General features: G+C 42.4%; 1 protein-coding gene across 1 annotated transcript in view; it reads right to left on the bottom strand.

The window, feature by feature from the left end:
- Lekr1 (leucine, glutamate and lysine rich 1) overlaps positions 1 to 27,612 on the bottom strand; it is a 127,085-nt gene that overhangs the window by 57,960 nt on the left and 41,513 nt on the right. Inside the window, exons 5-6 of the mRNA XM_075950812.1 lie at positions 27,017 to 27,192; positions 18,274 to 18,459 (exon numbers count right to left, since the gene is read on the bottom strand). Coding sequence (XP_075806927.1) covers positions 18,274 to 18,459; positions 27,017 to 27,192 — 362 coding nt within the window. The remainder of the gene's footprint in view (positions 1 to 18,273; positions 18,460 to 27,016; positions 27,193 to 27,612) is intronic.

Raw genomic sequence — 27,612 nt, 5'->3', positions numbered from 1 at the left:
TATTTATTTTATTATTTTATGTGCATGGATATTTTGCCTGAGTTTTGTATGTGCACCACAAGCATGCCTGGTGCCCATGGAGGTCAGAAGAAGGCATCAAATTTCCTGGGACTGGAGTTACCAATGGTTGTGAGCTGCCGTGTGGGTGCTGGGAATTGAACCCAGGTCCTCTATGTCCTCTGCAAGAGTAATCTGTGCCCTTGACCATTGTCCCATCTCTCCAGACCCTCAAAGCTTCATTTTGAACATGACAGAAATACTCTAAAACAACAGTTCTCAATCTCTGGATCATGACCCCTTTGAAGTCTATCACCCTTCCATAGTGGTTGCCTAAGACTAACATAAAACACAGATATTTACAGTACAATTCATAAAGTAGCAAATTACAGTTATGAGGTAGCAATGACAATAATATATGATTGGGGGTCACCACAACATGAAAAACTGTATTAAAGGGTTGCAGCGCTAGGAAGAGTGACGACCATTGGTCTAAAATGAGTTCATGGCAGCGGTCACATAATTCTGTGCATTGCTTAAAATCAATAAATTGCACACTTAAAATGGGCGAATCTGAAAATAGGTAAATTATACCTCAGTAATGCTATTTTTAAAACACGTAATTAGGATGTTCAAATATTTTATGCAAAATAACATCATGAAAATGGCTGTGTTGTTTATTATACCAAACGGCTTAGTACAAGAAAAAGTTTCAAAGTTTTTCCCTTGGGCTAAATTTGAAAGTTGGTTAAATAGATTTAGGGAAAAGCAACAATGCTGAAGTGATTTCTCTGAACTGTGCCTTCCAGCATCTGTGGCTGCCGACAGAAAGCAAAGAACAGTTTATTCTACCAGGTGGAGGAAAATCAGCTAAGTGGACCGATCTGGAGGTCATAACGACCTCTGAGAGGACTATAATCAATTGAGATAAATTGAGCATTTTGGAAGTAATATTAGTGTGTGCTAAGCATAAAATTACAAAACTCATGTAAATAAATCTTTTTAAAAGGGGACTAAGGATTTAGTCTTCAAATTTTTATTTTACATGGTTATTTTTTTTTCTGAAAAACAAACCCTAAACTTTAGCATAGAGATTAGGCAGCCATTGGTCATCCATTATCAGCCTCACAACTCTACAGAGCAAAATTAACACATGCATTTAAATACTGGGCATGCATGGTTCAAAAGGTAAGTGAAAGAAAATTATGGGAAGATAAAGTTAAAAGATTTTATGCAGAAAAGTAAGGATCATAGAAACTATACACTTGAACTGAAGTTGTAAATGTTCAATGGCATTTTAAAAGACAAACGTGAACACAACTGTGGATGTATAACCTTGGAAACAAAGAAACAGCAACAAAGTTTGAAGCAAATCCAAGTCTGAAGCAGCTGACCACGTTGGAGCCCAACCAACATCCTCACCAATGACAGACGGTAGGTCAGAGTCATCTGCACGGTGTGTGGGAGCAGGGCCATCATCTGACACGTGGCCTAGGATGCTCATAATCACACTGGTGGGCAGCGTGGGACCGCAGGGTGAGGTAGAAGACACGGCAGAGTGAGAGTTACACACTTTAACATCGAGGAAAGTCCATAGTCAAAGTGAATTCTGAAAGTAAGAGAGATGGAGAAGTGGGGGCTTTAACTGGGGAGTGGGAAAGGAGGGTAATACAGGGGAGTTAGGAAACAGATAAACACCACTAAGGATGCTTGAAAAAGCCATAGGTAAACATTATTTTGTAATACATATATATGTAATACACATATATATATGCACACATACGCATATACACACAGTTTATACGGAGTTACTTCACAGTTCTCCTCAAGAGCCACCGACTGTTGTTTAACAAAAATATCCTTGTCCCAGACACAGGAGAATGCCTAAAAGGTCATTGGAAAGGAGAGTCCAAGAGACTTTCACAGAAGATATAAGCTATTGCTATAGTGTCTGATTGCCTCCCAGAACCTGAAGGTAAGACCTTATTACTGAAGATATTAGACATTTTGGACACAGGACTTAGAGAAACTGAGCTGGAACTGACCCCGTAGACTCCTGTGGTTGCTGATTTGAAAGGAAATGAGTCCCAAAGGGAATGGCATTATCAGGTGGCATGGCTTGCTTGTTGCCTATAAGATGTAGAACTCTCAGTTACCTCTCCAGCGCCATGTCTGCCTGCATTCTGCCATGTCCCACTATGTTGATAATGGACTGAACCCCTGAACTGTAAACCTCCACCTCGACTAAATGTTTTCCTTCGTAAGAGTTGCCGTGGCCGTGGTGTCAATTCACAGCAATAGAAACTCTAACTAAGACAACTCCGTCCTGAGAAGATGCTATGCAAACTGACAAGGAAGGATGGTCCTACACAGCTGTAATGTCTACAAACCAGGACCCACATTGATGATCTCAGCTGGTGCAATAGTGGTATTTTTATCCTGACAATAGCAACACCTGTCTCATTGAATTTAAGGCCTGATCAACAGTATTCGTGTTTGATATTAAAAACCTCGTCGGTTATCTATGGCTGAAGAGGTCATAGATCCCCAAAGAGAACTGACTACTGTCATTTTCCTAAATCAATATAACTTTTAATTATATTCTAAGTACTTAGTTATCCTTATTCCTATAGATAAGTTTAGTCCTCACCCCTCATCAGAAAGTATCTTTTTGAAACAGGTGGAGAATATTACAGAGGTTCATCACTGGTCAAAATGAAGAGATGTGACCATAGGCTGTCCAGCCTTAACTGACAGATCCACAATGTAAACCCTATACTCAAGGCTCAGGGACCATCATTGGAAGAGGGGACAGAAAGACAGTAACAGCCAGAGGACCCGGATGCCTGCTGCTGGATAATGTCTTCTAGACCAGATAGGGAAGCTACACCCATGAAATCTCAACAATACATGTTGTAAGAAGTCTCTTGTTTTCCAGTTGCCTGGCAGCTCAGACCCAAAATAATCACGTAGAAGCTATATTATTTAAATCACTGCTTGTACCATTAGTTCTAGCTTCTTGTTGGCTAACTCTTATATCTTAATTTAACCCATTTCTAGTAATCTGTGTATTGCCACGAGGCTGTGGCTTACCGGGTAAAGTTCCAGTGTCTGTGTCCTGTGGGGCTACATGGCTTCTCTAAACTCTGCCTACCTTTTCCCAGCATTGAGTTTAGTTTTCCCTGCCTACCTTTATTCTTTTGCCCTATCATAGGCCAAGACAGTTTCTTCATTAACCAAGGTATTCACAGCATACAGAGGGGAATCCTACATCAAATACAGTTGCCTAAACAAGATCTGCATAAAGACAAAACCAGCTGACATGCTAATGTGGATAGGGAAAATTTCACAAGGCCTCACCCCCAAACAAAGACCTAGAGGTTGTCAATGGCTGCTTGTTGAGAGAGGGTGAATCAGCTTTCTTGAAATATGAGTTCCACAATAGCTTATCTAACCAGGTAGTCAACACTAAACACATAGACACATGAGCAACAGCGAATGAATTCAGTAGGTTTTCTGTGTATACAGACACACATGCAGGTGCATGCACACACATATACACATTTGTGTGTGTGTATGCATATCTATGTATATATAAAATCAAGGAAGAGGTCAATCAGAGTAGAGGTGATGTGGGAGAAGTTGGAGGAGGGGAGAGGGAAAGGTGGAAATGATGGAAATACAGTACTTACATATAAAATTCTCACATAAATAAAAAATAAAACAAATTAATAAAGAGATATGATAATATAAGATACTAGAAGAATTTTCAAAACATATTTACAAGGAAATAGTAGTAAAATATTCTATACAGGTTTAAAAACTCAGGGTTTGTTTATCATAGGAGTGTAACATGTAAACTTACTTACTGAGAGGAAACTTGACAATACAGGATCTCTAAGAATATGAATAACAAGCTGCAGAACAGAAATGAAGGTGGACTTATCTCAGAAGGAAGCCTGTTGTGATCTTAGTGGTTTGACAATGGTGACACCATAAGGAGACTTGCTGGAAGAGGTAGAAACATGCAAATGTGTAGGATTAGATGTGAGAAGCTTTATTACAATTAAATATTCATAAAGTTCATAGAAAAAAATGAATTTAAGTATTTTCCTATTGTGTCCTTTAAACAGATTGATTTTTATAAACAAGACAAGAGCTGACTGTACCAGCCTGCCTATATTTTGATTTTCCAAAGAAAATCTAAAATGCTTTGTCCATTATAGGACTTCCATGGTAATTGCCGCTGTATTCACAAAGCAAGGGAACAATGCAAGCCTGGATGTCCACACACAGAATGGACAATGAAAACGTGGTGCATGCACACAAGAGAATTTGGGGTATCTCTATAAAAATGTTTAATTATGGAATTTTTGCAAGAGAATGTATGAATCTGGAAAGTACATTAAGCAGAGTGACCCAGACTCAGAAAGACAAAAATCCCATTTTCTCTCATATGAAGATCCTAACTTAAAGTCTGAATTATGTAAATAAGGGGGTATGAGAACTGGAGTTGTAAAAGCAGACAGGAGACCATCAGAAGGAATCAGAGGTGCTGGGTTAAGTGAAAAGTGTCTCCACAAACACCCAGGGTGAGGCCAGAAGACATTCATCTGCACCTATGAAGAGCAAAAGAGACACGTGCCCACCAGAAGTCAACAGGAAAGACAGTGGTTATTGGCTTGTCAGCTGGTACCCAATAAATATTTGCCAAAGCCAGAGCCAAGAGATGGGAAGAGATGAGAAAAGGAAGAGAACAACTCTGTGGCTAGCAGGCAGAGATCCAATCACATTATATCAAGTAGAAAATGGGTAGGGGTGAGGAGGGAAGGGAACATTAAAAGTGGGCACAACTGGGAAGGCTCCCTGTGTACCCAAGAGGAGGAGGAGGAAAATGCACCAAGATTGATGTATAACACTCAAAGGACTGGGATAGTAGCTGTGATATCTTTCTGTAGTGGCTTGAATAGGTATGGCCCGCAAAGATTGTGTTTGAGTGCTTAGCCCATAGGGAGTGGCACTATTAGGGGGTGTGACCATGTTGGAGGAAATGTGTCATTGTGGGAGCAGGCTTTGCGGTCTCATATGCTTAAGCTACACTCAGTGTGGCACACAGTCTCCTGCTGTCTATGGATCAACATGCAGACCTCTCAGTACACCTCCAGGCCCACGTCTGCCTGCAAGCCACCATGTTTCCTGCCATAACCATAATAAACTAAACCTCTGAAACTGTAAGCCAACCCCAATGAGTGTTTTCCTTTGTAAGAGTTGCCATGTTCATAGTGTCTCTTCCTAGCAATAGAAATCCCAACTAAGAGACCTCCCAAAATTGGTAATTAAAAGCACATGTCAAGGGCCTTTTTAGCTTAGGGTAGTCAGGAAACAAAGCAAAAGACAGCAATGGCCTCGTTTCTTTCAGACAAGTCCACCATTTAAGGGTCCATCATCTCCTAATAATGCAATCATCTAGGAACCAAACCCAGTACAGGGGCATATGTAGGACTTTTAAAATGCAAACTGGTATTGGCTGATGGGTCAAGGGGTAGAAAACTTTTGCTTGGCTAAGTTCTCTCTGCAGAACTTGCATAAAGGAAGAAAGAAAACATGAACTGCATAATGTTGTCCTCGGGCTTCCATGTGTGCATCGTATGTGCACACATGCACACAGCTCTAAAAAGGGGCTTGATAGAAATGGTTCATCTGGGTTTATCTGGGTTCTGCAGTTAACAGTATTAGCTGCTCTTCCAGAAGACCTGGGTTCAGTTCGCAGCACTCACAAGATGACTCAACAACCATCAGTCCCAGGAGAACAACCTCTGCTGGCCTCCCAGGTCATGGTGCACAGACATACATGTAGGCAACTAACCCACACACAAATAAATAAGTTTAAACATCCCAAACCACTGTCATCACTTTTGCAAAATAATTTGAAAGAAATTGTCAGGATGACTCTAAATTTTCATCAGAAGGGTATCTATGAATAAAGGAAGAGAAATACCAATGAACATTTTCCTAAGTGTTTTCATAATTTCTATCCTGAGATCCCAACATGGTAATGAGTATGGTTGTCATTAATTAAAAATAAAGTAGTGGCTCTATGATAGATACACAGGAAATAATATTTGTATTATAGTTGAGTCTAACACTAATAAATCTGTCTACTCTGTTTACCTATTTTAAATGTTTTTACCAAAGAAATGTAGGGGTGCCCCCAGTCTGAGTATGATATATAGTATTATTATGTTAGAGTTAAAATATTTCCTTTTTATTTAGACAAAAAGAGGAAAATGTTGTGGGATATTTTCACACTCTGTGAAGGTGTATTGCTGTGGTCAGAGTAATAAAAAGTTGAACACCCAATAATTAAGCAGGAGGTATAGTCAGGACTTCTGGAGAGAGAAAGGAAGTGGAGGAGGAATCTAGTCACATGGGAGACACCAGGAAACATGGAGAGGAAGCAGGAGGAACAAGATGGAAGAGACAATGCCATGCAGTAGGTCATAGATTAATATAAATGGGTTAATTTACGTTATAGGAGCCAGTGAGAATTAAGCCTAAGCTTTAGGCAGATCATAATTAGTAAGTCTCCATGCTATTATTTGGGAGCTGACCGGAGGGACAGAGAAAGACTGGCTATACCTGCTGTGTGTGATTGGTCCACATGGATAGGTCTTTCCATCCTGAACTGGTCCCCACGCACACATTCTCTAGAGTAATTCCATCACAAATAGCAGTAACAATTTATATGAACAAATAAAACTTTAATGTCAAATTTATGAGCTAAGTTAAAATATACAGTGTAGCCAGAGGCTTTTCTCTGTCTTGCCTGGGCTCACTAGACCAGTTTGTCTCTCATTTGCCAGTTCCCCACAATCACTTATAAAATAATCAATCACTCAGAGGTTAATATTCATAAAATTTCTTGAAAATGGCTTAGGCTATTACTAGCTAGCTCTCACTTGTAAATTAACCTGTTTCTAATAATCTATATTTCACCACGTGACTGTAGCATTACCTTAGGTGTTCTGGTATCCTGGGCAGCTTGGTGGCATCTCTCTTGACCCTGCCTTTCTTTCCCCCAATATTCAGGTTAGCTCTCCCACCTAATTCTGTTCTTTCTATAGACCAGGTTTCTTTATTAGCTAATGGGAGGAATACATACTCACAGCATACAGAAGGACATTCCACATCAATAGAGTTTAATTTCAAACAGTTGACCCTTTGGATTTGTTTCAGTGTTCAATCAGCTCCTAGCTAAGGTGCTTAGTGTTCCTTCCAGAATTGAATTAAACCTTCATGTGTCACTTTTCAATCCTTTGCATATCATATTTGACATGAGTGCTATTTTCAGCCTGCTGCTTTTAGGTTTGGGGCAGTTTTCTGAACTCAGAAATACTCTATTTTTATCACAGTCTTTAAATTACTGCTTTGCCCCCACAGCCAGTATGTTCCATGAGCAACTTTCTTGTTTGGTGTCTTCTTTGAACTTGCTTTTCACACGTGTCACTTACTTGCTTTGTCACCCATAAATCACTGATGACAGAATTTTGCTCCAACTTCACTTCTGGATTTGCTGATCTGCCTAACCTGCAACACACAGCCATTTACAGCAGCAACACGGGTAAGGTAAACACATACTAGGCTTGGGTGGCCAAACACAGCTCCTCATTCCAGGCTGACTTCTTCCCAAGGTCTGATATGTTAACACTGGTACCAGACCACTGAGACAGCAGAGTCCAGTGCCTGGGGACCAGAGGAGGAGGCAGGTTGGAGGGCTCCACCGCTTTGGGACACAGCAGCTGCATGGTCACTGGGAGCTATCTGACTTCCTTCCTTCCTTCCTTCCTCCCTCCCTCCCTCCCTCCCTCCCTCCCTCCCTCCCTTCCTTCCTTCCTTCATTCCTCTCTTATCCTTTTTTGGTTTTTTGAGATAGGGCTTCTCTGTGCAGTCCCAGCTGTCCTGGAACTCTCTCTGTAGACCAGGCTAGTCTCCAACTAGAGATCCGCCTGCCTCTGCCTCCCAAGTGCTGGGATTAAAGGCGTGCGCCACCACACCTGGCTCTTCCTGGCTACTTTCTAAGCCCAGTTCTTCAATGTTCTCAGAGATTCTGAACACCTAAAATTATTCCTTCACTAACTTCCTTTGTTGCTTGACATCCTTTTTCTTGCATTCTTAGTTTTTTAAAGCTAACGCCAAACTGTCCCGCTCATAAGAACCAACTGGAGCACTGTAACTCCGACATAGGACTTACATGTAAGATTGTACCTTTTTTAAGACAAATCCCTTTACTTACCCAACCCTCCATACCACCACACACATCAGCAGCACAGTACCAGAGATTCCTGTGATCAGGAGACTGGACAGCACTGCCTAGGAGAAAGCCTTCGAAGACTTGCTAGGCCGATGGCCTGTTTTTGTAAAGGAGAAAAACTCATTTTTGTGTTTAATTAAGGAAAAGGAGTTGGGAGTTTCCAAGTGTCCAAGTGCAGTGATTAACGGGTGCATAGGCTTTGGCTTAACAAAGACCTAGGGTGGAATCTCACTTGCAGACCACTCTGTCTAATAGATCAGAAACTCGTCCAAGGAAGCGCACAGAGTGACAATGTGAGGACCACACAGGAGAACGGGTACTGCTGGAGCCTACACTGAAGACTAGAGATAGCTGAAGGAGTAACAGACGGGTCCCCAGAAGGAAAATGGCTTCCTTTTCTTCCTGAAGTTTTACCTGCAAACCCCATGTTCACCAGCAGTTCTTTCATTCCAGAAAAAGGTTCTCTTGACTTTTAACTGTCTGGGAACATTAGATACCACGTTCTCAGCAGGTTTAGTATTCTTCTAGAAAATCAAAATATTCCAAGAAATTGCTTGTTTTCTAAGTCAAATTCAAAGAACAAAATTTGAAAATATGCTTTTATTTAGAGAAAAAAATTCACTTTGAGAATTGTTTTTAAGTACACAATGTATATTTCAGCAAATCTGTCCTAATTGTCCTAAGTCTAAGGGAAAATAGCCTGTTATTTTATTTTTAATTTTATAAAAATTAAGCAATTTGAGATAGTTTTTAAAATATGAAAAATAGAAGAATTCCCCCATTGAAAAGGGTAGGATAATTCATGCAGCCTTAGGAAGCAACATTAATAAGAACCCCCATTAGGCTAAATACGGACAAGTGTGCCTACGCATTAGCACAGGCATGCTATGTCTTTGCTCTGTCACCCAAGAGCACACAAAACAATGACATCCCATGCTAACAAATGCACTGACATCCTGATTTGGAACATCATCTTGCAATAGGAGGAATCAATGAGAGGAATCTACACTCCTTGGAGAAGCGGCCGATTCTAGGGCTGAGGCAGAGAAATAGACAACATGAGCTGTCTTTACAACACCCCTGACTGATGGGTCAGAGACATAAGAGTCAACTGAAAAATCTTCAAAAAGATAAAGCTATATAATTTGGGGAAAAACTGTTGGGTTATAACCTAAATCTAAATATGGATGAGTCAATACTCAAGAAGAGGTTATGCTCCCATGCAGGAAAATTCCAAATATGTTATACAGATATCTTCCCGAAAGGAGGGGGGTTGAAGTTCCCATCAAATCTGAGCTGAATGCAGAAAGCTCCTTTCAAAGAGGACAGGATGGGAAGGGGAGAGAAGTAACTTTCCCATGGGGAAGCCAGACAAGTCCTGCCGCAGCCAGGTGACCAAGGTCAAGTGACATCAATAGTTGTGAATCAGACTGTGCTGGCAGGGTTTGGTTTTGACAAGACTTAATGAAAACAGTACTCTACCCCTGGGCTCTTCTTTCTCCCAGGCCAAAATACTCCAGGGTAACTGTAGGAGAAACATCCAGATCACCTAATAGAGGGGCATCCTACACACGCCTGACTAGGATCCTTCAAACGTCAGAGGAAGTCAGAAACAGCAGCAACAAAAATGTTTGAGAAACTTTCGAATCAAGAGGAGCCTAAGCAGCCATGACTGTGAATACAGTGTGCACCCTGGAGAAAATCCGGGAATGAAGACAGCATGGACGGGCGGTCATGGAAGCGTGGACCTGAGGTGACTTCCTCAGTTATAGCAAAGGCGCCGCAGCAATGGGGGAAGTTCAAGTAGGGAAACTGAGGGGCGATAGCAGAAGACCTCTGTGTTCTTGTGTTTCTTTTTCCGCAAACCTCAACTTGCTGTGGAGAAAAAAAACCCTAGTTTTAAAAGGCTTCCCCCGGTTACTGCTCACCTAGTTCCTATCAGGCTCCAGCAGGCAAACACTGTTCTTAGTTTCCTGTACACACACACACACACACACACACACACACACACACACACACACACACATTTTCGGTTCAGACAGACACAAAGGACTTTTGGGAGCAGTATCAATTTGCAGAACATATGAACATGCTTCACCCTGCCAACTGCCTGCTACACTTTAGGGCTGTGTTATCCCATGGAAAACTGGTCCATTAACCGCTTTGTTTTTCTTCAGTCTTATTTACAATATTCAACTTTGATGGTATCTTAGTTTGAGAGAAGAAATGTTGTGACTAAGGCCTAAACACCACAGCCTCTAAGAGGATTGATCATCCATACATTAAAGAATCTCACAACGAGATATATGTTCAACATTCCTAGATCCTGGTGTGATGGACTCCCTAAAATTATCTTGTGCTACCTATCCTTATATGTTTTTAATATGCTTCTCCTAGTGTACAGGGATCTACACCCTGGCCGCCGTCGACTGCAGCAGTTCAAGGTCAGGGAGGTGATCTGTTGCAGGAGAGAGGAATTTTGCTGTTGGAAGGAATGTCAGAGCAGCTCTTAGGAAGGACTTGCTACCACAGGCCTGCTTTTCTAGTTCAGAAAATCAAAACTCTGTACAGTGGAGTGAAATATCTCAGGCCCCAAGTATAAAAACTCATTTCAATACAGCTTCATACACTCAGTTCAGAAATGACATGTCCATTCCTATAATAAGTCACTAACAAAACAGTAGCTTAAAATGTTTCCTAGCTTCCTCCCAGGCCTTTCGTAACATACCTGAAAGTTTCACATCCAAACTGAGCGCTCTTCCTTTACGGCAGCTGTGTGCTGTTAAGAAGTTGTGAAAACAATATTCTGAAATCTGCTTGCTAAAATCTCAAACGTCTGGTCATAGTTGAGTAGTTAGAAGGAAACAAGCAAGATCTGTTCCCTTTTCTGTATGGAGACCCAGTAAGAAACAGAGCTGCCTTTTCTTATACATGGTACCCACTTCTAGTCCCTCCAAAGTCCTCAAAAAAAAAATATGATGCCCAGTCTCTAAAATGGCAATTTCCATTGGGAAGAGCATTCAGCACCATACATATGGCTTCAGTTATGGGCCAACTATCAAATGAAATGCCACATTTAATTCCCTGAATCTGGCCTCTGTCTCGGTTAAGACAGGCCCTAGCGTTGTTACTTCCTAGCTCTGTAACTTAATACAAATGATTTAACTTGACGAATGTTGAGTTTCTTCACTAGTAACAAGCATAATAATGGTAATTAGCCCCTGGAGCTATTTGCAAATGGAATGAATCAACAGATGATGCTTAGCGCATGATGGGCCAATAGCTAGCGCTCAGTAGACGTCAGGAACTATCAGGATCTGTGGCTTGGGGAGCGCAAGCAGCTGGAAGGGGCGGCTAGGGACAAAAAAAAAAAAAGATGGCATCGACATCATTAGCTTGAAGAAATCTGAAAAGACTGCATTCTATATTTCAAAGGAACTTATAAGAATCGATTGTATGCGCAGCAAAAAAGAATGCTGCTTTGATTTACTCACATTTTATGAAAATTGTTACATCAATATTCATAATCTAAAGAAGCTTATTGCATTCCTTTCTTCTAATCCCTTTTGTCTGGTTTGGAGAACAGAGTTATTTTAGCCTTGTAGAATAGACTGAGAAATGCATTCAGTTCTTGTTTGTTTTTAAAAATATTCTGTAGGTTGGAGACTTAGCTCAGTGCTAGAACACTTGCTGACTAAGCACGTGGATACTTCGTCTCTAGCATAGGAGGGAAAAAAAGGTTTTGCAAAGTTAGGATCTTCTGTTCTTTGAAAGAATTAGGTGGAATTTGCCTACAAAATTTCTGGCCTGTGCCCTGTGAGATGAGACTCCTTCTCTTTCTAAGTTATTAGACTCGGGTTTTTGGAGTACGACATACTAAGATATATTTTTCTTATTTTTCCTTTTTAATGCGTGTATAGTGTGCAAACATGTTGCACTGTGTGGATGCTCATGTATAGGTGTGCATGCATGTTTGTGAACATGCGAATGCCTGAGGTTGATGTTGGGAAGCTGGAAGCTGGGGAGAGGAGGGTCTTTGGCCTGCTGAGCCACCTGCAAGTCATGTAGGGAGTTCCAGAGTTCCAGCTGTGTGAGTCATAACCTCTACCAGGATGGACTGTTGTTGATACAGCTGCTTTTTCGAGATGTCCATGCTCTAACCTCTCCTCGTCCACACTCCAGTATCTGGGTCCAATAACATAACTGGTTCACCAAGTTGGAGTCTTACTCAGGTCTGCCATCAGAATCAGTGGGGCTTATTCACTACTCCCAAAGGATAGTGTGACACAACATATCCAGGCTGTGCCATGGCAACGGTTCCCTGCGCTTAGCTCTACAGTAAGATAGATGTGTAGACAAGGCAGATGTAATTGTTTAAGAGAACTTGGTACTGGAACAGTAGGCCACTGCTTCAAGTGAAAGACCCTGCTCACCAAGGATGTCAATATGTAACAGGGACACTCATTTGAAAGGAAATGGACTGAACTAAGATACCTGCTTAAACTGATAGTCTTTCTCCACGTTCAGCCAGTAAGGCTGTTTTAGCTGTTTCCTTTGCTTTGACAAAATCCCATGAAATGCAACTTAAAGGAGAAAGGGTGAGAGGCTAGAACACAGTCCAGAGCAGAGAGAAACAATCACTGAATTCATGCTAGGGCTCAAGTTATGTTCCCCGCTCTTATCCAACCCAGGACCCCTGACAAGTGAATGGCACCCCCCACAAAGAACAGGTCTCCCCATTTCAGGTAATGTAGTCAAGAGAATCGCTCACAGGCGTGCCCACGGGTCAACCCGATCTAGAGTAATCCCTCACCGAGACCCTCTTAGGTGATTTTAGATTGTGTCAAATTGAAAACGAAAAGTGACCATCCCAGAGGGGTAGAGGCCACCACAGATGTGCGGAGGGGCCAAGACTACAGCCTGAGGGGACAGCACGGCTTAGCAGTGCCATCCGCACAGACATGAGTTTAGAAGGGTGGAAAATGGAAAAGCTACGGATGATGGAGCTTGCTCCAAGTTTCAGAAAGGCACTAAATCCAGGCAATATGTGACAGGGTCAGCATCCCTGCAAGATGGCCTTAAGGGGCTGTCATGTGACACAAAGTGAAGCTTAAGATGTGACGGAGACCCCAGGGGTCTGGAGATGCTGGGAACATGAAGAGTCTGCCAAAGGAAGGGGCTTTGAGTACAGAGCGGAGCAAGCCCAAGAGAGAGGCTGTGTGTGCTACAGACCATAGAACTAGAAGAGACCAAACCAACTCCAGCCCAGATAATGCTCCAAGTACCCTAGATGCTGGATGTGCATTTGGCTTTGGTCTAAGCCGTGCTCTGATCCCATCATTCCTTGCTGTGCTCCCACTCCTCTCCTTTATAATGGGAATATTCACTACATGTCTTTGTTTGTTGGAAGTATGCAACTTCTTAATTGTAAGGGGATCATAAGTAGATACCCTGAGCTTGGACTTTTGAACAATATTAGAATTGCTAAGACTCTCTGAGTGTATGCACCTGTTAGCATAATCACATAACTAGAAAATCTGAGCTGGTGATAAAAATGACGAGAATTAGTATGAGAATAGCAATTCTCTAAAATTTTATACATAAAATACGATTCTAATTAGAATCCCTACTGGATTATAATGTAATAAACAATGCCCTAGTTTATGTTGAGTAACAACTTTCTGTGTAGAAGAAAACGTGACAAGGGATTCATTGGAGCCTTCTGCAATAGGTAATCACATTATCTTAAAGTTTAAAGAGATGGGGCTGAAGAGTTGGCTCAGTCAGTGAAGTGTGTGCCTTGCAAGTATGAAGGCCTGGGTTCAGAGTTCCAGAACTGAGATTTAAAAGCTGGGACAGCAGTGCGGTCCAATTGTAACCCAGGGGTGCAGCGCATCAAGCCCAACTGTGCTCTATGCACTACCATACAGTTCGTGAACCCGGCAAGGGGCTGGAGATTGAGACACACAAAGAAACAGGAATGTCCCAAGAATGTCCCCTTTACTATTGTGTACCAGAACCGCTTACGTAGAGATCCTTAACTGATAGCCACGCGCCAGCCAAACGCACCAGAAACCACTTTTCTGCCATCCGGAACTTCTGAGGGTCTTGTGCTCAGAGCAGCTGCAGGCTGTCTCAGAGCAGAGGAAAACAAGTTGTTTACAAGAAATTCAGGATCTGGAAGTTCACAGCTCCCCACACAGGGCTAGGATAACAATGCGGTCCAACTGGACCCAGGGCCGGGGCAGCAGTGCAGATCAACTGGAACCCAGGGCCGGGGCGGCAATGCAGATCAACTGGAACCCAGGGCCGGGGCGGCAATGCAGATCAACTGGAACCCAGGGCCGGGGCGGCAATGCAGATCAACTGGAACCCAGGGCCAGGGCGGCAGTGCAGATCAACTGGAACCCAGGGCCGGGAAGCATCAACAGGGGAAGCCAAAGTGTTGAAGATCAGTTAGAAGAGACAAGTGGTGAGCATCAGGTTTAGTGAAAGACCCAGGCTCAGAAACACGAGAGGGTGGAGACTAAAGAGATGGCTGCTCCTCCAGAGGACTGGAATTCGATTCTTGGCAACTGCACAGTGCTTTACAATTATCTGTAACTCCACTGCAGAGGATCTGCCTTCGACCTTGGAGGGCACCAAGCATCTAAGTGGTGTACATACATATACACAGGCAAAACATGCATACATATAAATTAAAATAAGTGATTCTAAAAGGAATTAAAAGTTAAAACATAAGATGATAACCAATTAAGGAAAACACCAACTTTGACCTCTGACCTCCACCCATGTACATGCCTCCCACATAAAAGATTTAAGTGAAAAAATAACGACATGCCAAATATATTCAAAGGTAAGAACAGCAGGAAAAACTCTACTTGTAAGAATTGGTTAATAATGCATTCTACTAAAATTAACATTAATAGTATATGAAATGAATTAGTGAAACAGAAGAGAAAACGCAGTGATAGACACTAGCAAGTGGGAAATTTTAACGTGAGGTGGTAAAAATAATGACTTAATTACTACATAAACTAATATAATGGGAAAAGAGTGAAATGGATCACTGAGTCTCATATGACATAAAAATATATTAAATGAAAGGACCCCCAAAAAACCTGTGTAATCTGTGTAATGTTTTAATCAAAACTAACCAAAAACAATAAAAAAATTCACCATTTGGTTATACCATAATACAAACCTGTGATATGGTGATATCATAAAAAATTTAAATTACTTTATGAAAACTGAATATATAAATATAATATAAAAATATACTAAACCTGTACTATTCAAACTGCTCATTAAAATTATTTATAGGAGGCTGGGAGTAGGGACACTCATTTTAAACCCAGCATTCAGGAAGCAGAGGCAGGCAGATCTGAGTTCCAGGTCAGTCAGGGCCACACAGTGAATTCAACCTTGTCTTAAAAACAAACAAAATGAGGAAGAGGAGCTGGGACTTCTGTACATACCTAGAATCTCAGCAGTCAGGGCATAAGTTCCAGGTCAGCCTGACTCCAGCAAAACAAACTGCTACCAAGAGAACCACTAGTAATTCAGCTTTAAATAAATAGGAACCAACAGACAAAAGGAAAACAATTGATCACTGGTATATATTACAGTCTTTTGGGCTGGCGAGATGGCTCAGAGGGTAAAGGACCTGCTTTCAAGCCAGATTGCTTGAGTTTTAGCTCCAACACCCACAGGGCAGAAGGACAGAACCAAGTCCAGTCAGCTGACTTCTGAATCCACATGTGCACTGTGGAACACAAATGAAGCCCCCCATATGCACATATAAAAATTGCAATTTTTAAATTTTGTATTTTTTTCTGATTTCAGTCAGAAAATTAGTGCTACTGGACGTATGGCCCCTCTCTTTCTGTCCCAGCGCTCACCCCTCTATCTACTGGACGCATGGCCCCTCTCTTTCTGTCCCAGCACTCACCCCTCTATCTACTGGACGTATGGCCCCTCTCTTTCGGTCCCAGCGCTCACCCCTCTCTATCTACTAGACTATGGCCCCCCTCTTTCTGTCCCAGCACTCACCCCTCTATCTACTGGACGCATGGCCCCTCTCTTTCTGTCCCAGCACTCACCCCTCTATCTACTGGACGCATGGCCCCTCTCTTTCTGTCCCAGCACTCACCCCTCTATCTACTGGACGTATGGCCCCTCTCTTTCTGTCCCAGCACTCACCCCTCTATCTACTGGACGTATGGCCCCTCTCTTTCGGTCCCAGCGCTCACCCCTCTATCTACTGGACGTATGGCCCCTCTCTTTCGGTCCCAACGCTCACCCCTCTTTAGCTCTCCATCAGTATGAGCTCATCCCACCATAACACACTGCCTCGAGGCTCAATCTTTCTATATACCACTTTTTTCTTTTATTGATTCTTTGTGGTTTTCACATCATGCATTCCAAGAAAAATACTTCTTTTATGGTTATCTTGATAAACAATTTTCAATACTTTCAGGTAGAAATATGTATTTCTTAGACTTATTCCCAAAACTGTTTAAAATTCTAGATTCATGTTTAAAAAGAAAAGTAAAGAAAAAACTTTGGAATACTGGATTTTGCAATGATTTCTTAGCTATGACATCAAACTCATGTTCAATAAAAGTAAAACACAGACAGAGGCCCCGTTCAGCTGGAAAAAGTCTTTGTAGCAAAGAAAACAATAAATGGGTTTGAGATGACAACTAAGTCATGGGAAAGCCACATATATGATAAGCAGTTTATATGTACACTTATAAGACACTTGTATAATTCAATGAAAAAACAAAAATGCCTACATATTAAAAATGAGCAAAGGACATGAAAAACAATTAGCTATGGAAGATACCAAACGACCACCCAAAAAATTAAATGTTGCTAACGACAAGAACGTGGCGCCATTATGGAAGGGATGTCAAATGATGTTTCTCATTAGAGAAACCGTAGGGGCATTGCTCACATGACAAGGCTGTCCTGCCTCTGGACATTTATCAGAGCCCTAGAGCAAGGCCTCAAGGAGGTATCTATAGCCCCACCTTCTCCACAGCTTCAGGTGCAATGGGTCAGAGGTGGAAGTGGCCCAATTGTCCAGTCCATCAGAAGATGAAGGAAGAAAGAACCAGGAGAGCCCACAAATGCAAGGGTCTACTGTACCGGTCAGGAGTGAAAGGAATTCCCACACTGTGGCAACACAGAGGACGCTGTACTAAGTAAAACCCCCCAGATAAACACACACACACACACACACACACACACACACACACACACACACACTACCATATCATCTCACTTACTGTACAATGTTAGAAAAGTCAAGCTCACAAGAACAAAGTAGAGAGGGGCTGCCTAGAACTTAAGTGGAGAGGGTAGAGCATCCCCCGGCTACAAAGTTTCTGTTTTGCAATGTGGAAAAGTTCCATTGTGTACTGCAGAAAATGTAAACATACTTTAAAACCCCTGAACTGAATAATTAAAAATGTTTGAAATGATACATTTAGGGTCATGCATTTTAACACAACAAAAATGATAAAGAATTAGTACTTACCACTTTTCTCCACAAACTGTTACAGTTTTAGAAATAAAACATTAAAAATGAAAATAAAATCTGGGCTCCTCTTACACAACAACATATGCCCCATGTTCCTGTTGCATCCTAAGCCAATCATCCCCTAGGAATAATGAGACAGCAAAGGAAATTCCACTTTGTGCTGCTGAACTCTTGCTTTGTACTTGCAAGGGCCCTCCCAGAACCTCTTAATCCTGCCCCCTCACAGAACCCCTTAATCCTGCCTCTTCAAATGGCAAGATCGCAAGGGACAACTGCAAACTCGGAGCAAAGACACAATTACTAGTAGGCATATTCTCATGACAACTTAATAAACACAAAACTGTTCCGATTTTAGGGGAAAAGGTTGCCATTTCCATGTTACGGCTAGTCGCTAACATCGAGAAGGAACTCTCTTTACCTAGGGCTTCCTTCTGCAGATCATAGCACCTGGCTTGCAAGCTTACTTCGTGCTGTTTGGACGCCTGCATCTCCTGAGACCTCAAGATGGCTGCGTCCGACAACAGTTTGAGATTTTTCATTTCCTCTTCCAGGCACACCTTATTTCTCTGGGAAACCGTCAGACTTTTATTTAACATATCTATTTCTGTAAAGAAAATTTAAAAAGTTTATACACAGAAGACATTAAACCACAATCCTCTCAAAACTGATTTTCTTTTCGAAAATTAATATGTGAGAAGAAGATGACTTTTCTGAGAGCATGGCACTTAGCCAAAGTCAGATTTAAACGTTCTAGCAATTCTGAAAATGGGAAAATGGCCTGCATCGCTAAATGTTGTACTCTTTTTTTAGCCTTAAATCATACTAAATAGTAATATAGACTGCTTTTACATTCTCATATAAATATGAAAAGTATAATTCCTGCGGAGGGTTCTGGGTTTTGCTGAAACTGTGAGACCAAGGAGAGAAAGTGTGGATGTGCATGACCTGGTGGGGAGCGTTTCTAACGGCTACTGGCTGCATTCTAAGTGGTAAGAGTGGAAAGGACCTAAAGGATGGAGCATCTAAAACCAGCAAGCTTGCGGGTAGAAAGTATTTAACAGATACCAAATCTATTTTAATGATTCTAATGGTACTGTTCCCTAGAGTGAAACCAGAACATATTGTAGTAATTCAATGTCATTACTCTCCTGCCATTTAATCTTTAAATGGCTTTACAGTTCTACTTAGAGTCCATATACTTTCTTGTAAAATGCACAGAGCATATCACCCATCAAAATAATTATCAAGTTTACCCTTCACCAATGTTCTCAGCACTGCCAACAGAAGCTACCACTAAGGTAACAAAACGCACAGTAAAAATATTATGTTATTTGTACAAGTCAGCTAACGATATTAATGAGGGTGTGGTTTATGAGACACTCAACGGTTTTCTAGGAAAATTACCTGGCACTGCCTTCTTTGGCTAGCCCCTCTCCTAAGCTGTGTGCTGAGTTCAGGTGTGCGTGGGTATCTCAACATGTTGGCTTGGTTTATTGCTCTGCCACATCTGCACACGCAGGAAAGGTCAAAGTAGAGATCCAAAGGGCAGATGTGGGAGCAGGCAATAGGGCAGCAGCCGGCGGCAGCAGGGCATAGGAAAGAGAGATTTCCTAAAGGATGGTGCCGAGCACAACTGAATGTGGTCCAGCCAGGCTGATGGTGCACAACGTTAATCCCACACTGAATGTGGTCCAGCCAGGCTGATGGTGCACAACGTTAATCCCACACTGAATGTGGTCCAGCCAGGCTGATGGTGCACAACGTTAATCCCACACTGAATGTGGTCCAGCCAGGCTGATGGTGCACAACGTTAATCCCACACTGAATGTGGTCCAGCCAGGCTGATGGTGCACAACGTTAATCCCACACTGAATGTGGTCCAGCCAGGCTGATGGTGCACAACGTTAATCCAACACTGAATGTGGTCCAGCCAGGCTGATGGTGCACAACGTTAATCCAACACTGAATGTGGTCCAGCCAGGCTGATGGTGCACAACGTTAATCTGACACTTGAGAGGGCAGAGTAGGCACACATTTGGGAGTTCAAGACCAGCCTGGTCTGCAGACCAAGTTCCAAGTCAATGAGAGGGACATAGTGAGGTTGGAGAGCAAGAGAGAGAGAGAGAGAGAGACAGAGAGAGAGAGAGAGAACAAAGCGAGAGTGGGGGGGGGGCGCAACAGCCAGAGCTCAAGAATGTGAATGAGAAAGAGCAGGGGGATGCAGTTCAAGGAGAGCAAAGGAAAGACCCTACCTGGAAAAGAAACTTTTTCCTGGAAGGAAAAAGTGGCATTAAACACTCACCTGGGCCTTGAGAAGAGGCCCTGGTACCTTTTCTCTTTTAGTTCCTTTTCAACTTGCAAATGGAAAACCTGGAGAGATAAATAAATGGCAGGGACCAAATGCATGTTTCTCCCATGGTCCAGTAGCCACCTTTGATGGCATCCCCCACTGAGAATAGCTAATAGGCTTCTAAAACTGCGTGACTGTGAGCCTGGTTCTGAGATCAGGACGACCAGCACACTAATAGAAAAAGCTTTCGAAAACAAGGCAGCTTAACAGAGGGACAAAGGAAAATGCTTCCTGGGTAGTTTTGCAGCCGCAAAGGCTGCTTCTTACAGCTGAATCCACTGTCCCGTACTGTAACATCTGCCCGTGGTCAAGTCAGAACGACACTGCCGAGTAGGTCACGCATGCTGGCACACACTTCTCATTTGCCAAAGTGACTCTGTTGGCTGGTTCTGTGAGCGAGCGCTGTCGTCTCTAAAATAACTGTCAGTGTGACTTTCTATCTGACCTTAAGAGGCTGAATCTGCAACACAGGTTGATTTGTAAAATAGCGTCTATTTCCATGTCCTTGTGGGAAGTACAGCAAGATTTCCAAACTAATGGGGACGAAAACATTTCCAACGTGGCCTCAGGAAATTAGACTCAGGGGAGGTGGATTCACGGTGCCAACACGCAGCCCTATATTTTGCCATTATATCATTTCACCCTTGTCAGTTATCATCCCGATCTGGGGTTCAGAATTATGATCCCTACCAGGTCAGTCTACACTGGTTACTGGACTGCAACCAACTTGAGGCTTTCTGTTTCTGCACACCCCTCAGGCATCATCCCATCCTCACACACGTGGCTTGCCATAGCTTATAAAGGATCCCATCACGGAAGTCTTTCCCGAGCTAACCTAGATGCTGCACGCCAATTTGCATTCTTACTTTGCATGGATCACATATACGCATACAACCTAGTGTTAGACTGGAGGTTAACGTAGACCAGGGACAACCACCCGTGTATTCCCCTCTGGTTTCCACCATCACGGTTTACACATCATAGGAGCTGTTATGTGTGCAGTCTTCTGAGTAGACCTTCTAAATGGTCCCTAATGTGCCAGTATTTGAACATGCTGAATAAGGGTTTGCTTCCGTTTCATTTCAGAGGCAGGCATTTTGAGTTGGACATGCTTTATATGGCAGACTAAGTTAAACAATTAAAACATACACCCTCCAAAAATGTTAGCAATCTAACATTAATAGGCATAATCTAATCTAATATGCCTATTCCATTCTTAATTTCATCAAGTTTTATTAAAACTGTGAACTCTAACGTAATTTCATACTTGATTTCTAAAAGGTCAAGAGATATGCTGGGTGGTGGTGGCACACGCCTTTAATCCCAGCACTTGGGAAGCAGAGGCAGGCAGATCTTTGTGAGTTCGAGGCCAGCCTGGTCTACAAGAGCTAGTTCCAGGACAGCCAGGGCTACACAGAGAAACTCTGTCTTGAAAAAACAGAAGACAGCGAGAGAGAAAGAGAGAGTTACTGACAGGGAAGTTGCAGCTTGGTGAGGGATGCATGCCTGTGTTGAGACCCTGGGTCTGATTTTTAGCACTAAACACCAACAAAATTCATTATCTAAAGAAAGTATGAGAATACAAAGTCAGTTGTTTGTTTTTGCTTTTTTAAACTGTATTAACATTTATTTCTGTCTTTGTAGCCCCAAGCTTAGCCAAGTGAATGTACAATTACATTGTGTCATTATGCTATTACAAGAACTTTATAACCTTATTACTAGGGAATTCCAATGTTCATTCACTGTGTGACCATTAATTTACATAACTTTAATTTTATTACAATAGGACAGACCTTTAAAAACTAAAGTTATTAAATGAAGGAATCAAAAACCATTACATTGGATTTAAAAACCCTTTTATTTTGAAATAGTTTACAGAAAGTTAAAAATATATTTATAGAGAAGGTCCATTCCCCCTCACTCTACTAGCCAGAGAAGCACGTTAGATTTAACCAGCTGCGCACAAACTCTGCGTGTGACGCTTGTTCTAGGAGACTTTAACACACACACACACAGCGTTCCCGCTTGCTCTGTGTTGCTGTGATAGACACCCTAGCAGAAAGCAACTGGGAAAGGAAAAGGTTTATTTCAGCTTACAGTTTACAGCCCATCAGAAGGGGAAACCCAGGAAGGAACTCAAAGACAAATCTGGAGACAGTAGCTGAAGCAGAGGCCATGCAGGAATGCTCTTTACTGGCTTGGTCCTCATGACTTGCTCACCCTGCTTTCTTATACAACCCAGGGCCACTGGCCCAGGAGTGACAGAGCCCACAGTAGGCCGCACCCCCATGGTCAAAATATGAGGTTGTATATCACCAAATTCCAACCTGGTGTCCACAGTCAGCTCACCCCTAGCCCAGCAGTGCCAATCCCCAGCAATTGCTCATCTCCCTTACACCTACAATGGCTTCATGTCAAGACTGCTATATAAATGGAAGAATAAATGATTTTGAAATTGAACCACTTTCTGAATGGATTTAAACCCAATCCACAGGATAGAATTCATGCATGGTACCATTAAGAGAGCCAAAAGCCCACGGGTGGCTAATTACACACCCTAAGAAGAAGCTCCAACTACTATTCTGCGAAACGGATGCAGAAATAAACTGGATCCTAAGCTCTATGTGCCATCTCTCAACCCTCATCAGAGAAGCTTCTTTCTTCAGTAGATGGAGATTTGTACAGAGACCCAAACTGGTCAATGTGCAGAGACTAAGAGACTACAGAGTGCTCGGCTCTAAGTGGGGCATCTGTATCTTCGTTCCTCTCCCAAAGGCTCAGGAATCATAACACAAGGGGAGGTGGAAAAAGATGAGAGCTAGAGAGATTTGCCAGCCACAGCAAGGCCTCTGTACACACGAATTCACAGTTAGTGACTACACACACAAGATCAAGTCGGACAAAATCCCAGCATGAGGGGAGAGGAGCTCAGGAAGCCCCATCCTACTGGGGAGCTACTGATAACTGCTGATCCTTGTGGGAGAGAGTCAGTTTACATAGGGATTTGGCCTGAGAGGCTGCCCATGCTCCAGAAGATGGTCCCATGCCCATGCACACACAGGCTGCACTAAGTGAATTCAGAGACTTTTTAAAAGATCACCTGAAGTTGGGAAAGGGAGGTGGTGAGGAGGGTAGGGCTGGAGGGGAGAGTTGATCAAAACCCACTATGTTAGTTATGAAGTTCTCAAACAATAAAAAGGAAAATCCTGTGAAAGGATTATGAAATTGGCATTTTTTTAAACCTAAAAAAATTTCCTGGATGTTCATTCAAGTTATTGCATGTAAAAGTAATCCTTCCCTTTTCATTGCTGATTTGGGTGTTTGTTTCTCACCCATGGCTATGTTTCAGTTCCTAGCTGAGTTCCTGCCTTGAGTTCCTTCCCTCTATAAGGGTCGTGAGCTAGCTGATGAAATGAGGCCTTTCCTCTCCACGATGCTTTGGTCATGGCATTTATCACAGCACCAGAGAGCAAACTAAGACAACTGTCACTTCTACGTTGTCTACAGCTACTTCTGCCCCGTCATGCTGGCTATAATCAACTTCTAAGTTTTGGTTAATATTGATATTTTCACATGAATCCTGAATGCTCTTAATGCATCTCTATGGCGAATCCTAATGACAGTGTTTATTCTTAATGACATCTATAGTAGGGAATCATTTTCAGAGGTTTTCAATTTACTATGTCTGGAGAAATCAGAGAAATCACTGTCTTTGATAATGATAAGCATAAATTTTATAGACAGCAAGATCTGAAGTCAAATCGCTCCCTGATCCATAGGCTGTAAACTGGCTGGTGCCAGTTTAACAGACACGAAAACATTTCTAATCTCATCAAATTCCATTAGAGTTCTTGGGTGAAGTAGTATTTTGAAAGGAATTTGTTTGTTTTTCCTTTGAGACTATATCTCACCATGCTACCCAAGATAGCCTTGAATTCCATGAATAAGTTACCCCCTGAGCCTTTATGGAGTTGGAGTGGGAGGCATGCACCCCCAGGCTGAGGTCATTTGACTGAGCAATAGCTATCAACAGCAGCACATTGTAAACAGATGCGCTGCCATCCGGGCTTTGTTGTTCCAGGGCCGATTTCACAGGACTCTCAGAGTCCCAGGATTTGGGGGATGACAGATGAAAAGGGGGCTTCCACGTCAAGTCAGCTTTTACTGGCGCCTACCAAGACAGTCTGGCTGTCCTTTGAACCTTTGTAGCCAGGCAATGACTTCTCTATGAAAAGTCCTAAATGGAGTCCTTTTCTAGGATAAAGCTGTTTCATGGCGTGCCCTTAGCCAAGGTAGGGACGTTTTATAGACCTCAGGCGAGCAGTGATGTCCTGCCAGCCAGGAGCTGGGACTGTGCCCAAGTATGGTCAAAAGCTAGGTCCCTGGGTGGGCACTTGGGTGCCATTTCTTTGTTCAGAGTTTTCTTGGCAAAGGCAGGGTTGGAGGAAATAGGGTAGATTTGTTCACGATCAAGCTAGAAGCTTCAACCGAACAGACATGGGAATGAACAGAGAGTGAACAGACACAGGAATGGCCATTTTTGTTCTGAAAACTAACAGTGAGAACACAGAGCTTCTTATATATGTGGCATATAGTGTCCCAAAACAGTTCTGATAGTAACACTGAAGGTGGCTGTGTGCGGAAAATAAAATAATAAAAAAACGTAAGAATTGCCAGAATGTGCCCGGCAGTGGTGGCACACGCCTTTAATCCCAGCACTTGGGAGGCAGAGGCAGGCGGATCTCTGTGAGTTAGAGGCCAGCCTGGTATACAAGAGCTAGCTAGTTCTAGGACAGGCTCCAAAGCTACAGAGAAACGCTGTCTTGAAAAAACAAACAGAATTACCAAAACGTGACAGAATGTGTGCTTACGAAAGTAGTACGTGTCATTAGAAAAGCAACCTAGAGAGACTTGTCCAATAAGGGTGCCACAAACCTTCCATTGATAAAAATGGTCTGCAAAGCACAATAAAGAGAACAAAGAAGAATTGTGCCTTCCCACACATCATCTGGTGCAATTTAAGTTTGCTCCAAATTTACTGCTCTATTTGGGGGAACATGGACCATATTTTTAATATTTTTTTTTCAGGTTAAGAATTTTGGGCCAGGCAGTGGTGGCACACATCTTTAATCCCAGCACTCAGGAGTCAGAGGCAGGAGGAGCTCTGTGTCCAAGGCCAGGCTGGTCTACAGAGTGAGTTCCAGTACAGCCTAGGTTACACAAAGAAACCCAAAAATCAACCAACAACAACAACAAAAATCAACCAACAACAAAAAAAGAAAGAAAGAAAGAAAGAAAGAAAGAAAGAAAGAAAGAAAGAAAGGAAGGAAGGAAGGAAGGAAGGAAGGAAGGAAGGAAGGAAGAAAGAAAGAAGTTTTCGATTGTGTACTAAACACTGGTACAATATGAAGACTGGGCTCTATTATGTTTCCTCTGAAAAATATTAAGGGGGCCGGAGAAATGGCTCGGTAGTTAAGAGCATTGACTGCTCTTTCAGAGGACCCAGATGTGATTCCTAGCACCCACACGGTGGCTCACAACTGTCTGCAGCTCCAGCTTCTGGACCTGAGACGCCAACTCTTGGCTCCAAGCGCACAGATAAACACAGAGTAAAACTTTCACGAACAGTAATTTAAAAAAAATAAATTTTAAGGAGCATTTGTTTGTTTGTTTCTGCTCTGGTTTAAGGAGCAGTTAATTTAGCTAAACCCAAACTATAAAGCCTATTCCCCAAGGGAAGGTGTTAAAGTGTCTATTGCTTCAGTCTTCCTTGCGCACAAGAGCTCCAGAGAGCTGGAAAGTATTTCCATGCAGAAGCTGATCTCCCCCACTGGCTCTGTGCCTGGCCATTCCCAGAGGCTGCGTCTGCCTTGCCCACTGTCCTCTCATCTTCAGGATTAAAAGAACATATTTTTTCTTTCATAACTTTTACTTCTATGTAGAATAAACTATATCCTGACCCCAGTCTACTGGCCTTTCAAAAATAAAAATAGAAAGAAATTCGCCAAGTTCCATACTCCTTTTCAATATTGAAAATAACCTTAAGCCTCTTTAAAGCGGTTTTAGTGAAAGTGAGGAAAAAGCAGAGCTGTTACACAGCCTCCGCCTCCCCCAGCCTCCCCTCCCAGTGACACCCCGCACCATGCTGCATCTGGTCAAGACAAACCGCGCACCATGTTATTAGCCAGAGACCACATCTGCAGCAAGTGCACATAATGACCTGGATGCGTCACTGCGACACCCTGGAGAGTAACGTCCACATCTCAAAGTTCCTCTGGGTGTCCTGTGTTTATCCGCCCTTGCCCCCAGCTGTCAGTCAGGTTTACTGTTCTGTAGTTCTCCCTGTCCGACAGCTCACACAGATGTAGCACATCACGCTGCCTGTTCAGACTGCCGCCTTCCACTGCGTAAACACCTTATTTCAGTCTTTGACGCTTCCGTCCTTATGTGCTCAGTTTTGGTCTCTGCAATGTTGGGTATTTTTGTTCAGCATTTATAATTATTTGGGGGAAGCTGGTCTTATACCACTACTCAACCACTGAGATGAAGAGAAAACTGTTAGACAAATCTAGAAGCTTAACAAGAGGAATCAGACTTTTAACCACAGCTATAAAATGGATGCAGCATAGCTTAGGTTAGATGAGCAGATAATTGTGGAACTCCAGGTATAAATGGACCTTAATGTTTCTCTACAGTGTCAACTAGTAATAAAAGTGGACCTGAGTCCCAACACACAGAAAATCCTATGATTGCATAGCTATGATGTAGCAGTTTGAGACAAGCAAGTAGGCTGTAAATACATGTAACAAACCTGCCAAGGCTGCGTCACTCAGAGATTTCATCTGCAGAAAAACTTCCCCTTTCAGCGAAGTCCAGTTTTGAAAATTATCACATACTTCATGTTTAATACTGGTTAGTTCCCTTTTAGTAAAAGTAAGTAACAAAAGGGTCTTATTCCAGAAGTATCTGTATTCTGACAATCTTTGACTGCAATTAGTAAAACAAAAATTAGCATTTTTAAACACAGAAAACATAAAAACACACATTTCTTCAAAAGTGATCATATAATCCATTGTTTAATGGAAACAGTTTTGAAAGCAAAAGGAAGCCTTCAACATATCACACACAGACAACAGATGTGCTCTGAGAATAGTGACGGTACACTGATAAATACAGCAAGGCCAAATGTCTTCTCTTTTGTTATTTTAACTACAAAGAGGACAGACATCCTCACATGCAGTAGTCTAGACACGGGCCAAGGCTACCGCAGGAGCCAAGCACCTGGTGGTAATCAGGTTGCCTGGTGCTGTTAATCTGCGAGTCCACTACCGGCTTTCTTGAAATGGGCCAAGGAAGATTGTAATGGTAAAAATGTTCATCTGGGAGTGGGGCTGGAGCCATGGATAA

Source organism: Microtus pennsylvanicus, chromosome 16, assembly GCF_037038515.1.
Source record: "Microtus pennsylvanicus isolate mMicPen1 chromosome 16, mMicPen1.hap1, whole genome shotgun sequence".
Classification (NCBI taxonomy): domain Eukaryota; kingdom Metazoa; phylum Chordata; class Mammalia; order Rodentia; family Cricetidae; genus Microtus; species Microtus pennsylvanicus.
The sequence above is the reverse complement of the archived record's forward strand: the minus strand, read 5'-3'. Positions and strand labels throughout refer to the sequence as shown.